Raw genomic sequence first — 16200 nt, 5'->3', positions numbered from 1 at the left:
ACTCCTATGCAAATGAAAGCTTCACTTCATAAGCTTGTTTTATGCCCCTGCCCTGAAAATATTCAGTTTGAGAACTTTTGATTCTTAATGATCTCTTTCAGCATTTTCCCACCATTTAATATTGTGATCTGTTAAAATCTTAACAAGTAAACTGTAGACTAGCCCCAGAATTCCACGATAAAGTTTAAAAAAAAAAAAATGTGTGCATGCACATAGACTTAGTCTGTTTTTTAGTCTAGTGTATTAAGCTATACCAAGCATCCAAAAAACGGTAAAATGTATCTGAAATGAATGTTTTAATGTCATTGAAAATTCTACATTTTAATATTAGAAAAATTAAGCTAATTACTCAGTGCCTTATATACAGTGAATGCAGTTATTTAAATTTGTACGTTTTAGTGTAAAGGACCCTCATATTTTCCATTTGCCCCCCACCTCTGAAAGCCACCCAAATAAGCTTTCTCTTAAACCAGTCTGATAGCTGTGCAGATATAGCTTCAAGATAATACTCTAGTCTTCTATACCCCTGCCATATACTTTCCCCTTCCCTCCAAAAATAGTTTCTCAATACTCATTTTCTGCTTGAAATTGGTTTATATTTTATGTCACATGAAGTTTTTCTTATTTTATTCAATTATTTAGCCTCTCATCTGAGAGGCCTACTATGACTTCCATGTCTAAACTAGCACTCTATATTCCTATTCCTAGACGGTTGTATTTCCTTGTAACACCTGAGGTGGTATATATTGATCTACTGTTTATCTCCAACCACTAGAGTGAGAGCTCAATGAGAATAGGGATTTTTTCTTTGTTCAGTATTATATCCCTTTTACCTGGAGCAATACCTGGGAGTAAGGCACCTTGAGTAGTCCTTAAGTTTTGTTAGAATAAGTCTTCTTAGCAAATTAAAATTTTCAAGTCATTTCTTTGCCATATTCTAGAAGTTTTGCCACTAAGTAGTATTTTTATAAATTTAATGTTTCTTTCATTTTACTCAATACTGTTGGGTTGTTGAATACTGTTTCTAGGTAATAGGTTAGTAAACAGAAGATAGTGGAAGAAATAAATCATGATTAAAAGTCTGAATTTTTACCATTATTGCTGGAGCCTTTGGTTAAATTCTATAATTACATGACTGTAAAATGGATATTTAAGGAAATAGAACTCTATTTAAAATTACATACTTTAGTATCTATCATAGAGAATAAAAAGTTTATGTTTTTCATAAAGATTTGAACATTGATTAGTCGTCAGTAAAAAAAGCTTTCTTTTACACTTTATGTATAGTTGAACTGTATGAAATTGTTTAGATCTAACCACTTTTTGACCTATAAAAACATCAGTTACATACTTGTGTTGAAACAAATCAGTAACCTGATCTCTAGTACTGTTTTCTTCTTTTAACACTGAAATAATTTATACATTGAAGGAAAAGACTAAAATTCATATCCATGTAAATTTGTAAAGTTCTTGTTTTGTTACTTATTTCCAGGCTATTTAGCAGACATGACCCACAAGCAGAAGAAGCATTAGCAAAGAGGAGGGGGAGGAACAGTCCAAATGGGAACCTTATTAGGATGCTGGTTCTTTTCTTTCTTGAAAGTGAGGTAAATTTTTAACATAATTCTTTATTTTGTTTTTGTTTTAACATTAGATTACATTTTAAATAAAATTGTTGTTTAATTCATTGTAATTAACGATATTTTTTAATCAAATGAAGACAAGCCTGTTTCTTACAAATCTGACTCCATGGATATTTTCTTTGTTTGTTTTTTTTTTTCTGGTTTTTTTTTGGCTGTGCCACGTGACTTGTGGGACCTTAGTTCCCCAACCAGGGATTGAACCAGGGTCCACAGCAGTGAAAGCCTGCATCCTAACCACTGGGACCACCAGGGAATTCCCTGCCTCCATGGATTTGATTTTATGATTATGGAATCAGTACTCTACCTTTTGTGGGAATATGTATGCAGGTGTGGATTAACACTGAATATAGGCTACCAATTTTTAAAGTTTTATAGTATTGCATTGTAATACTACATACTTTTTATTGTTGCTTTTTTTTTCTTGAATTTTTGCCCATGCCTTTTAAATTATATTATTTAGGGAATTCCCTGGCAGTTCTGTGGTTAGGACTCCGTGGTTTCACTGCCGAAGGCCCAGGTTCAATCCCTGGTCAGGGAACTAAGATCCTGCAAGCTGTGTGGCATGGCCAAAAAAAAAAAAAACCACATTATATTATTTAAACAGTTCATGAACATTGTCAAGCTATTAAAACCATTAGTTTTATCTTGTTTGAAAATTATGTTATTTAAGGAGAAAGAAAAATATGAATTTAGATGTAAATTAGTAGTTGTACAAATCCATAGTAGTAATTCCATGTGACATTTCCATGTCAGTTTATCAATTAAACAGTTAACATCCATAACATATTATCTATCTAAGTCTGTTTGCGCAAGTGAACTTTGTTTTGCCCACTTAAATGTTCTTTGATATTAGAACTGTATTTCCTACTGCTGGTATGACATTGGGGGAATGGCAAACTAAACCTAAAGACCCCCTGAATGAACAAACTTGTTGGCTTATAAGTGAGTGGGAACAGAGTTGCAAAAAAGGTGGCAAAAATCTGGAAATCTAGGACCCTGAACTTTACTTGGGGAAAGAGTATTTTTGGTTTGTATTGGCATGTCCAGGAAGAAGAAAAACTTGAGACTGTATGCTCAAGTTTGAAAGTGCTGGAGAAACCCTGTAGGAATGAGGAATAGAGAGACAAACAGGCAGTCTATAAGAAAATTAAAATCAGAGAGAGATGTAAGAACTTACTCAGTGGAAAGAGTGGCGTTCGGGCAAAGCAAAGCCAGAAAAGTGGTAAAGTGGTGAAGGAATTCCCGGTATCTTTTAAGTGAGTTGGGAACAGATAGAGAAAGAATAAAGTCAGAAACAAAACCAGTTGGAGAGTTGCGTTTGAGTAAAGGACGTGTTTAAGAATTTAAGAACACTGTTCTAAATGTGTATACAAATTACGTGGGATCTTGTTAAAATGCCAGTTCTGATTCAGTAGCTCTGGGTTGGGGTCTGAGATGCTACCTTTCTAACAAGCTCCTAGGTGATGTTTATGCTTCTGGACCAGAAGTCCAGGGACCACACTTTCCATAGTAAGGGTTTAAAGCATTATTTTCTTAACAAAGCAAGTGTGGGTATATTATGGAGTAAAATACAGATGTTTGTGAATGTTTAAGGTAAAACACTAAGTACTTAATAAATATCACACTTGTGGTAGATGATTCAAATTAAATCTTTAGCCCTTTAGGCTTTAAAGAAATGGGATTAAAAGTATTTTGCAACAATCAAGTCATATTTAAAAATTTGACTTTAACAGCAACAGTAATTTCAAAATTTGATAGGGATGAGACACATATATACTATTTAAACTGCTGGAAAGTTTAGGGAATATGATGATCAGGCTATTTTAACTTGATTATTAATTGAAAGAAAATGTTTTAGATCTCTGAAAGCCCAAGGACTTTACTTTTTGATATATTAAAATCCATAAGTAGTTAGTTTTACACAGTTTCATCTTCTATATAAAGCAATAATTTGTGATGTGTATTACTGCTCTATATTTCAAATGGTACTGCTGTTTCGTGTGTTTGCTGCTGTTTACTAAAGTGTTACAAGAACATTAAAATATATTTCCCAGTTCTCCTCTGTGGCATTCTTGTCAGCTGCAAAAACAACTGCAAATCATACTTAAGGGTTTCTTGTGTACACCTGGAGCTGAATGCTTATTAAAGTCATATTCTTACAATACGGTGGGATTCTGATTGTCTTATTCTGAATTCCTCTTGTTTTACTGTAATGTGTGTTTCAGTAATATTTTAGACTCATAAAAAGTTGAATAGAAAGAGACCTTAGAAATCATAAAGTAAAATAAGTCCAGCTTATAGATGATTACTGATCAGTTAACTAGAATTAACCGAATTGAAAATCATTCCTATTCCTTTGTTTTACTAGGATGTTAAATAGTAACATTTTAGTAATAGAATTCTAAACTGTTGAATTGAGAGAGGTTTGTAGTCCATGGAGTAGTAGTCCTCTTTTATATGGGAATTATAGGTGAAATGAGGGAGATTAAGAGATCTGCCTAAACTAGTTTTTCTTTCCTTTTTAGTAGTCATTGGTTTCAAGTGAAAAAATACCTTGTGTATTTGAGATACATGCCATATAGTAGGATAAATGGTACTTGCATGTGATGAGTCCATATTTCCCTATATGCAGTGTGACCATAATATTTCCTGTACAAACTGTGATGCTTTTCAGAGTGACAAGGATACTACTGATAATTATTCCAAAGCACTAATCATAACCCAGAACATTTCTGGACAATCTAGAAGTATGGTAACTGTCCTTTTAGGCATATGAAATGATGAGGTGCATTATGACAGTAATTTAAGACAGAAAGTTAACAGACATATTATTGATATAACCAGGAAATCTCCCCAGAGTATTAACTTTTGGGGGTTCTTTTTTAATATGTTCTTCAAGCTTCACCAATAACTGGCTCTGCTTCTGCAGAGAATAAAAGCCAATATAACAGTATTTAGAAATTTTAGGCTTAATAATTTGGAATGGTTATTTGCACTGTAAATGATTTTCCATAAAAGGAATAAATATAAGATTCCATTATACAGTGAACTCCTTTAGTGTATTTAACTATTCGACAGAGAAGTGAGCAGGGCAGAAAAAACATGAGGTAAAATATTTATGAGCAACCTTGAAGCCAATTAGAGATAAATGGTAACACACCCAGAAAATTGTAAATAAAGTCAGGAAAATGAGATTAGTTTGTTATATACGGGATTAGAGGACACCCTATAAAATAAATTATACTTAGATATAGCAAGGTAAAGTTCACCTAGACAATAAATATAATTTTAATTTATGTTATATAATTTATACATAAATTTTAATATAATTCTGATTATCTATTTGCTGTACAATGACTCTTTCTCCATTAATGAGCTACCTTTTTTGTTCATCAATTCCCAAGGAGTACAAAGAATGCTTGCAAATGCCTGATTTTCATGCTGCTTTTATGAAATTATGTTACGAAAAACTGCGTTTAGAAAGTAAACTTTCCTGTTGTTGTTAGGGTTCCAGATCCTTTTTTTTTAAAATAAATTTATTTTATTTATTTGTTTCTTTATGGCTGCATTGTGTCTTCGTTGCTGCCGCAGGCTTTCTCTAGTTGCATTGAGCAGGGGCTTCTCTTGTCGCAGAGCACGGGCTCCAGGCACAAGGTCTTCAGTAGTTGTGGCGCACGGGCTTAGTTGCGCCGTGGCATGTGGGAGCTTCCCAAACCAGGTCTCGAACCCGTGTCGCCTGCATGGGAAGGCGGATTCTTTTTTTTTTTAGCATCTTTATTGGGGTATAATTGCTTTACAATGTTGTGTTCGTTTCTGCTGTATAACAAAGTGAATCAGCTATAAATATACATATATCCCCATATCCCCTCCCTCTTGCATCTCCCTCCCACCTTCCCTATCACACACCTCTAGGTGGTCACAAAGCATGGAGCTGATCTCCCTATGCTATGCAGCTGCTTCCCACTAACTATCTGTTTTACATTTGGTATTGTATATATGTCCATGCCACTCTCTCACTTCGTCCCAGCTTACTGTTTCCCCACCCCGTGTCCTCAAGTCCATTCTCTGCGTCTCCGTCTTTATTCCTGTCCTGCCCCTAGGTTCTTCAGACCCTTTTTTTTTTTAATTCCATATATGTGTGTGTGTGTGTGTGTGTGTGTGTGTGTGTGTGTGTGTGTGTGTGTGTGTGTGTTAGCATATGGTATTTGTTTTTCTCTTTCTGACTTATTTTACTCTGTATGACAGACTCTCAGTCCATCCACCTCACTACAAATAACGCAATTTCATTTCCTTTTTATGGCTGAGTAATATTTGATTGTATATATGGGCAACATCTTCTTTATACATTCATCTGTCAATGGACACTTAGGTTGCTTCCATGTCCTGGCTATGGTAAATAGTGCTGCAGTGAACAATGTGGTACATGACTCTTTTCAAGTTATGGTTTTCTCAGGGTATATGCCCAGTAGTGGAATTGCTGGGTCATATGGTAGTTCTATTTGTAGTTTTTTAAGGAACCTCCATACTGTTCTCCATAGTGGCTGTACCAATTCACATTCCCATCAGCAGTGCAAGAGTGTTCCCTTTTCTCCACACCCTCTCCAGCATTTATTGTTTCTAGATTTTTTGATGATGGCCATTCTGACTGGTGTGAGATGATATCTCACTGTAGTTTTGATTTTCATTTCTCTAATGATTAATGATGTTGAGCATTCTTTCATGTGTTTGTTGGCAGTCTGTATATCTTCTTTAGAGAAATGTCTATTTAGGTCTTCTGCCCATTTTTGGATTGGGTTGTTTGTTTTGTTGTTATTGAGCTGCATGAGCTGCTTGTAAATTTTGGAGATTAATCCTTTGTCAGTTGCTTCGTTTGCAAATATTTTCTCCCATTCTGAGGGTTGTCTTTTGCTCTTGTTTATGGTTTCCTTTTCTGTGCAAAAGCTTTGAAGTTTCATTAGGTGCCATTTGCTTATTTTTGTTTTTATTTCCATTTTTCTAGGAGGTGGGTCAAAAAGGATCTTGCTGTGATTTATGTCATAGAGTGTTCTGCCTATATTTTCCTCTAAGAGTTTTATAGTTTCTGGACTTACATTTAGGTCTTTAATCCATTTTGAGTTTATTTTTGTGTATGGTGTTAGGGAGTATTCTAATTTCATTCTTTTACATGTAGCTGTCCAGTTTCCCAGCACCACTTATTGAACAGGCTGTCTTTTCTCCATTGTATATTGTTGCCTCCTTTATCAAAGAGAAGATGACCATATGTGCATGGGTTTGTCTCTGGGCTTTCTATCCTGTTCCATTGATCTATATTTCTGTTTTTGTGCCAATACCATACTGTCTTGATTACTGTAGCTTTGTAGTATAGTCTGAAGTCAGGGAGGCTGATTCCTCTAGCTCCATTTTTCTTTCTGAAGATTGCTTTGGCTATTTGGGGTCTTTTGTGTTTCCATATAAATTGTGAAATTTTTTATCCAGTCCTGTTCAAAAATGCCATTGATAGTTTGATTAGGAATTGCATTGAATCTGTAGATTGCTTTCGGTAGTATAGTCATTTGCACCGTGTTGATTCTTCCAATCCAAGACCATGGTGTATCTCTCCATCTATTTGTATCATCTTTAATTTCTTCCATCAGTGTCTTACAGTTTTCTACAAACAGGTCTTTTGTCTCCTTAGCTAGGTTTATTCCTAAGTATTTTATTCTTTTTGAGCAGTTCCTTAATTTCTCTTTCAGATTTTTCATCATTATTGTATAGGAATGGAAGAGACTTCTGTGCATTAATTTTGTATCCCGCTACTTTACCAAATTCATTGATTAGCTCTAGTAGTTTTCTGGTAGCATCTTTAGGATTCTCTATGTGTAGTACCATGTTATCTGCAAACAGTGACAGTTTTACTTTTCTTTTCTGATTTGGGTTCCTTTTATATCTTTTTCTTCTCTGATTGCTGTGGTTAAAACTTCCAAAACTATGTTGAATAATAGTGGTGAGAGTGTGCAGCCTTGTCTTGTTCCCGATCTTAGTGGAAATGGTTTCAGTTTTTCACCATTGAGAACAATGTTGGCTGTGGGTTTGTCATATATGGCCTTTATTATGTGGAGATAAGTTCCCTCTCTGCCTACTTTCTAGAGAGTTTTTATCATAAATGGCTGTTGAATTTTATCGAAAGCTTTTTCTGCATCTATTGAGATTATCATATGGTTTTTATCCTTCACTTTGTTAATACGGTGTATCACATTGATTGATTTGCCTATATTGAAGAATCCTTGCATTCCTGGAATAAACCCCACTTGATCATGGTGTATGATCCTTTTAATGTGCTGTTGGAATATGTTTACTAGTATTTTGTTGAGGCTTTTTGCATCTATGTTCATCAGTGATATTGGTCTGTAGTTTTCTTTTTTTGTGCCATCTTTGTCTGGTTTTGGTATCAGGGTGACGGTGGCTTCATAGAATAAGTTTGGGAGTGTTCCTCCCTCTGCTATATTTTGGAAGAGTTTGGGAAGGATAGGTGTTAGCTCTTCTCTAAATGTTTGATAGAATTCGCCTGTGAAGCCATCTGGTCCTGGGCTTTCGTTTGTTGGAATATTTTTAATCAGAATTTCAATTTCAGTGCTTGTGATTGGTCTGTTTATATTTTCTATTTCTTCCTGGTTCAGTCTCAGAAGGTTGTACTTTTCTAAGAATTTGTCCATTTCTTCCAGGTTGTCCATTGTATTGGCATATAGTTGCTTGTAGTAACCTCTCATGAACCTGTGTACTTCTGCAGTGTCGTTTGTTACTTCTCCTTTTACATTTCTAATTCTGTGGATTTAGGTCTTCTCCAATTTTTTCTTGATGAGTCTGGCTAATGGTTTATCTATTTTGTTTACCTTCTCAAAGAACCAGCTTTTAGTTTTATTTATCTTTGCTATTGTTTCCTTCATTTCTTTTTCATTTATTTCTGATGTGATCTTTATTTCTTTCCTTCTGCAAACTTTGGGGGTTTTTTTGTTCTTCTTTCTCTAATTGTTTTAGGTTTAAAGTTAGGTTGTTTACTTGAGATTCTTCTTGTTTCCTGAGGTGAGATTGTATTGCTATAAACCTCCTTTTATACTGCTTTTGCTGCATTTGTTTATAGGTGTATTTTGATTTCCTCTTTGATTTCTTCAGTGATCTCTTGGTTATTTAGTAGCATATTGTTTAGCTTTCTTGTGTTTGTACTTTTTACTGTTTTTTTCCTGTAATTGATATCTGGTCTCATAGCAAAGCGGTTGACAAAGATACTTGATACGATTTCAATTTTCTTAAATTTACCAAGGCTTGATTTGTGATCCCAAATATGGTATATCCTGGAGAATGTTCCATGAGCACTTGAGAAGAAAGTGTATTAGGTTGTTTTTGGATGGAATGTCCTGTAAATAACAAATCCATCTTGTTTAATGTGTTATTTATAGCTTGTATTTCCTTATTTATTTTCATTTTGGGTGATCTGTCCATTGGTGAAAGTGGGGTGTTAAACTCCCCTATTATTATTGTGTTACTGTCGATTTCCCCTTTTATGGCTGTTAGCATTTGCCTTATGTATTGAGGTACTCCTATGTTGGGTGCATAAATATTTATAATTGTTATATCTTTATCTTGGATTGATCCCTTGATCATTATGTACTGTCCTTTGTCTCTTGTAATAGTCTTTATTTTAAAGTCTTATTTTGTCTCATATGAGAATTGCTACTCCAGCTTTCTTTTGATTTCCATTTGCATGGAATATCTTTTTCCATGCCCTCACTTTTAGTTTGTATGTGTCCCTAGGTCTGAAGTGGGTCTCTTGTAGACAGCATATATACCGGTCTTGTTTTTATATCCATTCAGCCAGTCTGTGTCCTTTTTTTTTTTTTTTTTTTGCAGTACACTGGCCTCTCACTGTTGTGGCCCCTCCCGTTGTGGAGCACAGGCTCCGAATGCACAGACTCAGCGGCCATGGCTCTCAGGCCCAGTCGCTCTGCGGCATGTGGGATCCTCCCGGACCAGGGCACGAACCCATGTCCCCTGCCTCGGCAGGCGGACTCTCAACCACTGCGCCACCAGGGAAGCCCCAGTCTGTGTCTTTTGATGGGAGCGTTTAATCCATTTACATTTAAGGTCATTATTGATATGTGTGTTCCTATTACCATTTTTTAAATTATTTTGGGTTGTTATTGTAGGTCTTTTCCCTCTCTTGTGTTTCCTGCCTAGAGAAGTTCCTTTAGCATTTGTTGTAAAGCTGGTTTTGTGGTTCTGAATTCTCATAGCGTTTGCTTGTCTGTAAAGGTGTTAATTTCTCAGTCGAATGTGAATGAGATCCTTGCTGGGTAGAATAATCTCAGTTGTAGGTTTTTCCCTTTCATCATTTTAAATATGTCCTCCCACTCCCTTCTGGCTTGCAGAGTTTCTGCTGAAAGATCAGCTGTTAACCTTATGGGGATTCCCTTGTATGTTATGTGTTGCTTTTCCCTTGCTGCTTTTAATGTTTTTTCTTTGTATTTAATTTTTGACAGTTTGATATATATGTCTTGGCGTGTTCCTCCTTAAATTTATCCTGTATGGGACTCTCTGTGCTTCCTGGACTTAACTATTTCCATTCCCATCTTAGGGAATTTTTCCAGTATAATCTCTTCAAATATTTTCTCAGTCCCTTTGTTTTTCTCTTCTTCTTCTGGGACCCGTGTAATTCGAATATTGGTGCGTTTAATGTTGTCCCAAAGGTCTCTGAGACTGTCTTCAATTCTTTTCATTCTTTTTTCTTTATTCTGCTCTGCATTAGTTATTTCCACTATTTTATCTTCCAGGTCACTTATCCGTTCTTCTACCTCAGTTATTCTGCTGTTGATTCCTTCTTGAGAATTTTTAATTTCATTTATTTTGTTACTCATCATTGTTTGTTTGCTCTTTAGTTCTTCTAGGTCCTTGTTAAACGTTTCTTGTATTTTCTCCATTCTATTTCCAAGATTTTGGATAATCTTTACTATCATTACTCTGAATTCTTTTTCAGGTAGGCTGCCTGTTTCCTCTTCATTTTTTTGGACTGGTTCGTTTTTACTTTGCTCCTTCATCTGCTGCGTATTTCTTTCTCATTTTACTTAACTTACTGTGTTTGGGGTCTCCTTTTCACAGGCTGCATGTTGATAATTCCTGTTGTTTTTGGTGTCTGCCCCCAATGGGTAAGGTTGGTTCAGTGGGTTGTGTAGGTTTCCTGGTGGAGGGGAGTAGTGCCTGTGTTCTAGTGGATGAGGCTGGATCTTGTCTTTCTGGTGGGCAAGACCACGTCCCTTGGTGTGTTTTTGGGTATCTGAACTTATTATGACTTTAGGCAGCTTCTCTGCTAATGGATGGTGTTGTGTTCCTTTCTTGCTAGTTGTTTGGCATGGGGTGTCCAGCACTGGAGCTTGCTGGTCCTTGAGTGGAGTTGGGTCTTCACATTGAGACGGAAATCTCTTGGAGAGCTCTTGCCGATTGATATTACAAGGGGCCGGGAGGTCTCTGGTGGTCCAGTGTCCTGAACTTGGCTCTCCCACCTCAGAGACTCAGGCCTGACACCCGGCCGGAGCACCAAGGCCCCGTCAGCCACATGTACCTGGCATGTACCTGTGGCAGGTACATGTACCTGTGGCAGGATGGTTGTCCTGATTTCCACTACACACACCTAGACTGATGGTGAGCCCACCTCCTTCAGAGCAAAGTGCTGACCAATGGCACAGACCCCCAGGGGGATGTGCCAGGAGGTCAGGCTGAGTCAGTCCATTGATCTGCCTATATCTGGAAACTGGGTGGCTAGTGTTGGAACATCTCCTGCAGAGGCAGGGGGCAGCTGTGGCTCACCATGTGGACAAAGAACCGGCAGCAGAAATTCTGAGAAGTACTCTTTGGCGTGAGCCCTCCCAAGGTCCACCATTAGCCCCACCAAAGAGCTTGGCAGGTGGATTCTTAGCCACTGTGCCACCAAGGAAGCCCTCCAGATCCTTTTGAATCCCAGGTTTTTTTTTATAGCCATCAAGAATGCTTCAAGGCCTTCCTTCTTATAGCTTCACCTTTTGCTACCAATAGAAGGTCCTTGGTATGAAATGTCTGAAAGGCGATTGTAACCTTTTACCCTATTGGCCACGTTAAAAATTTTTTTTCTCAGACATCGATCTTTTCTTGTAGAGATTTGAGAGTAGCAAGTTATGTGGCCATCACACATGCCCCAAGACAGGAAGACTGTCTCATAAATATTATATCAAGCCAGTTCCTGACAGAGCGTGTTATACTGATTGTTGTCACTCATACTGGTGAATTTGAAACTCTTAATCAGAAAATAGGCCAACACATTATCATGTCCTGCTGGTATACACATTGAGTTTGAAGCAAGTGGTTATTAGTGTTAACAGAAAGCATTCTATTAAGCCACCGCCTTACAGTCAGGAAGAGGTAATGCTCAAAGAAGTTAGCATCTATATTGAGAATATAAACAAAAAAAATTTCTAGAACAATGAAAACATTCTTGAGTTAAATTTTAATATGCCTTGATTTAAGGCATAGAAAAGTCATTCTTAAAAATGCCAATGCTAGTGAAATTATACAACTTAAAGCCTTGAATTGTGCCAGCAACTCATACAACTGAAAACCTCATGATAAAAAAGTCAAAATGAATGAGATATCAGCAGTTGACCAGGACAGTGAAGAATTTGTGGAAACTGTAAAGTAAATGACTGTGAATTCCAGTTAAGTAACCCATACCCCCACAGGAGACGAAAAGAGGGAAAATTTTTTCGAGATTTTCTGGTAGAAATCTGAAATACATTAAAGATCAGAGCAACAGAGGCTGGTGAAAGGAGTAAGCTGTCAGTAGTAATTAAGTGTCTGCCCTTTAGAGGAGCTTATTCCTCTTTTCAGAAATGCTGGTCCAGGCATTTGGGATGTGGACACTGGTCTGAGAAGCAAAGTAGTGCATAACTACCCCAGATATGTATGGCCATCAGTAGGGAGAGGGAACTTCTGCATTCAAAATGCAAAGTGCATACCTACAATTAGAGGAAAAGCCTACCTGATTATAGATCCCCTTTTTCCACTTTCCTACACAACCAAGGAAGCCAGGACATTGCAACCAGATTCAAGAAAAGGATTCTAGCTACCAGTATTCTTGAGTCTGGACTCATTAATATATATGTACTGGCAACCAAGAAACACTGAAACTTGAAAAAAATCAATATCATGAAAAAGAAGCGCAAGGCCAACATACTGATGAATTTTTTTTTTTTTAATTTTAGGTATTTTAGGTATCTGTTTTTTATTTATTTACTATTTTTGGCTGAGTTGGGTGTTCGTTGCTGCGTGCAGGCTTTCTCTAGTTGCAGCGAGCAGGGCCTACTCTTCATTGCGGTGCATGGGCTTCTTGTTGTGGAGCACAGGCTCTAGGCGCACAGGCTTGAGTAGTTGTGTCACGCAGACTAAGTAGTTGTGGCTCGCTGCTCTAGAGCGTAGGCTCAGTAGTTGTGGTGCGTGGGCTTAGTTGCTCTGCGGCATGTGGGATCTTCCCAGACCAGGGCTTGAACCCGTGTCCCCTGCATTGGCAGGCAGATTCTTAACTACTGCGCCACCAGGGAAGCCCCTGATAAAAATTTTTGATTAATGCCCCCAAATATAAGAAGAAGCAATTATGAAAGAGGAAGAGACTTCTTAGAAATTAAAAACATGAATTCCAAAATGTAGGTGAGAGGTGGATTATTAAATGACATGAATAGACATAACCAAAGATTGGGAATTTTGCAGGAAGTAGTGCAAAAGAGGAAAGAAATGAAAAGTATGAGAGAGAGGGCTTCCCTGGTGGTGCAGTGGTTGGGAGTCCACCTGCCGATGCAGGGGACAGAGGTTTGTGCCCCGGTCCGGGAGGATCCCGCATGCCCTGCATGCCACAGAGTGGCTGGGCCCGTGGGCCATGGCTGCTGAGCCTGCGCGTCCGGAGCCTGTGCTCTGCGACGGGAGGGTATGAGAGAGAAATTAAGAGACAAGGAGTACAGATTAAGAAAGTTTATTATATTATCTAGTAGAAACTCTGTAAAGAAAACAGAGAGAATGGAGGAGAGGAACTAATCAAAGGAAAGGCAATTAAAATGTTTACTACCTATGTACCCTATATGCAGGGTATTACTTGAGGGTGTTTTCTAGCAAAATGAAAACTGCATGCAATAAAAGGAAAGTAAGGAATATAAGAAATATTGGTGAGCAAATAAATCTGAAAAAAATTAGAACTAAGCCTAAATAATATGGCTGTGAAGCTTAAGGCAGATGTCTGAAAATTATTTTTGGTGATCTTGGTGATGGAGAAAATATAAGTTAGAAAATAAAACTCTGCAGGAAGCCCAGCTTAAAAAAAAAAGAAAATGTCATCAGGAAAGCACAGGGAAGCAGATGCCAACATCTGTAATCTCAATAAATGTAAAGAGACTAACATGCTTTATTAAAAAAGCAGATTGTCATTTAGGGTTGAAATAAAGAAATTAAAATGTTTACAAACACACCTTAATCAAAAATTTAACACAGGAAGTAAACAAACTGGATAAATGCTGGATGTAGTTAACAAAGGCTTACAAAAAGCTGAAAGGACAATATCATATAAGATAAACCAGAATTGAGGACCAAAAGCATTAAGAGGGACAGAGAGGATATGTATAGAAGGTATAATCCACCAAAAATATTATTGTGAACTTTTTTATACCTATTCTACAGACATATTTAAGTATATCAGGCATAAAAGCAAGTTTATTCAGTATAGTTTTTTTTTAATTTTTGGTGAAATAACAGAATTTACCATTTTAACTATTATTAAGTGTACTCTTCATTGGCATTAAGTACATTCACATGGATGTGCAGCTGTCACTGCCATTGATCTCCAGAACTTTTTCAAAGTTTTCCTACATTGAAACTCTGTACCCACTAAATAATAACTCCATTTCAGCATAGGCTTAATAGCCTATTTTTTTGAAACTATTGGTTTTTCTGTTTTCTGCTGTTAATTTTCATTTTTGACACCAGGTTGTGCACTACTTGTGCCTGTCACTGTTGGAATGATGTTACTTATGGTCTAGGGATATTTTCCTAGGATGTGTGGTTTAGAAAGTTTGAATAGACCTGGCTGCAAACGTTTGTCCATCTTCTTCCTTAAGCAGAGATGCGATTTAATCAATATTATCTACTCTGGCTTTGACAAAAAACATTGGGAAACGGTGGGGTGTTGTGTGTGTACGCGTGTGTACGTAGTTTTCCTGAGGCATTTCAGAAGCCAGAATGTGAGATTTGAAATGCAGTGGAAATGAAGTATAGAATTCAAGAGGTCAAATGAGGCAGAGCTTTAAATAGATCATCAAAATTTTCATAGAAGTTAAGAATAATGGTAGAATTAGGAATGAGGAAGAAAAGCAACTCACGTGCCAAATGTGCTAAGATATCAGTAGATAATCAGTAGGTCTACCAAGGTGACTTTCACACATTTTCAGGCCACTCCTCATGATACAAAAACCATTTTCTCTCACAAATACAAGAACATATAACTGAAATATGAAATAGTACTTAACATTCTGTGTGCTATACACTCATTTTTAGAATAGGTATAAAAAAGTTCACAATTATATTTTTGGTGGATTATATCTTCTATACATATCCTCTCCGTTTCATTTCTTTGAAACTTTGGTCTCAATACATTAAATTATTTTAACAGCCAGTGAACAGGTTGCAATGTAAAGTTTGAAAGTGGTTTAGCTGGTTGTCATGAGACTCAGAGGTGGTAGAACTTTTATGCAAGGGTAGAGAAGTTAATTGTAAGTAGCAGAAACCAGAACATGGCCAACACTTCTACTTACCTTTTCTAAAGAACTTTACTAAAGTAATTAATATTCTTCACAGTTCAATGACTGACAGATGGTAAAGCGTTCCATCTGAAATGTTTGTTGAGGAACTTGAGAGTGTTGTTTATTGTGGGAACATGGGTTCCAAAGAAAATTGTCAAGAGTAATGAGCAGCAAAAAGTGGAGGTGAGGTGAGATGGGGAATTTGTTAAGTGGAAATGAGAGTGGAAAAACAGAGAGATGGAGTAACGTACATTTTGACCTTAACCAAATAACAGAGATAAAAAGTAAGTAAGGCTGGTACCAAAGTGTCAAATGGAATTCTGAGAGAAAGTAATTCATTTTCTTAAAAAAAAAAAATCGTTGTAGAGAAAGACAAATAAAGAATAATGAAAAGTACCCTAAATCCAGCTTATAACTTCAGGAAAATTGTTAACTAGTTGTACTCTCAGTTCCTTTATCAATATATGATTTCATTGAACTAGGAGATTCTTAACCTTACTACTGTTTTTAAATGATTAAGTCTATATATTGCATCCCCATTATCAACAGTGGAATGCAAATGTGTTTGTATGTATGTATGTATGTATATATATATACATAGTTCTCTGAGTGGCTCTTGGAAACATTGTGACCAAGCAGTTTTAATTATGAAGAAAATGGCTTAACAACTCAATATATTATTACTAGTTTCTTCATTAAATGTTCTTCAATCACATTTG

The 16200-nt window shown here is 36.6% G+C and overlaps 1 protein-coding gene across 1 annotated transcript in view; it reads left to right on the top strand.

Annotated features, from left to right (window-relative positions):
- The window catches only part of STAG1 (STAG1 cohesin complex component), a 425011-nt gene that overhangs the window by 331893 nt on the left and 76918 nt on the right, over positions 1–16200 (top strand). The window contains exon 14 of the mRNA XM_060011307.1: positions 1493–1607. Within this exon, the coding sequence (XP_059867290.1) occupies positions 1493–1607 (115 nt within the window). The remainder of the gene's footprint in view (positions 1–1492; positions 1608–16200) is intronic.

This window comes from Delphinus delphis, chromosome 4 (assembly GCF_949987515.2).
Source record: "Delphinus delphis chromosome 4, mDelDel1.2, whole genome shotgun sequence".
In the NCBI taxonomy this organism is placed as follows: Eukaryota; Metazoa; Chordata; class Mammalia; order Artiodactyla; family Delphinidae; genus Delphinus; species Delphinus delphis.
This window is presented reverse-complemented; position numbering and strand designations above follow the sequence as displayed.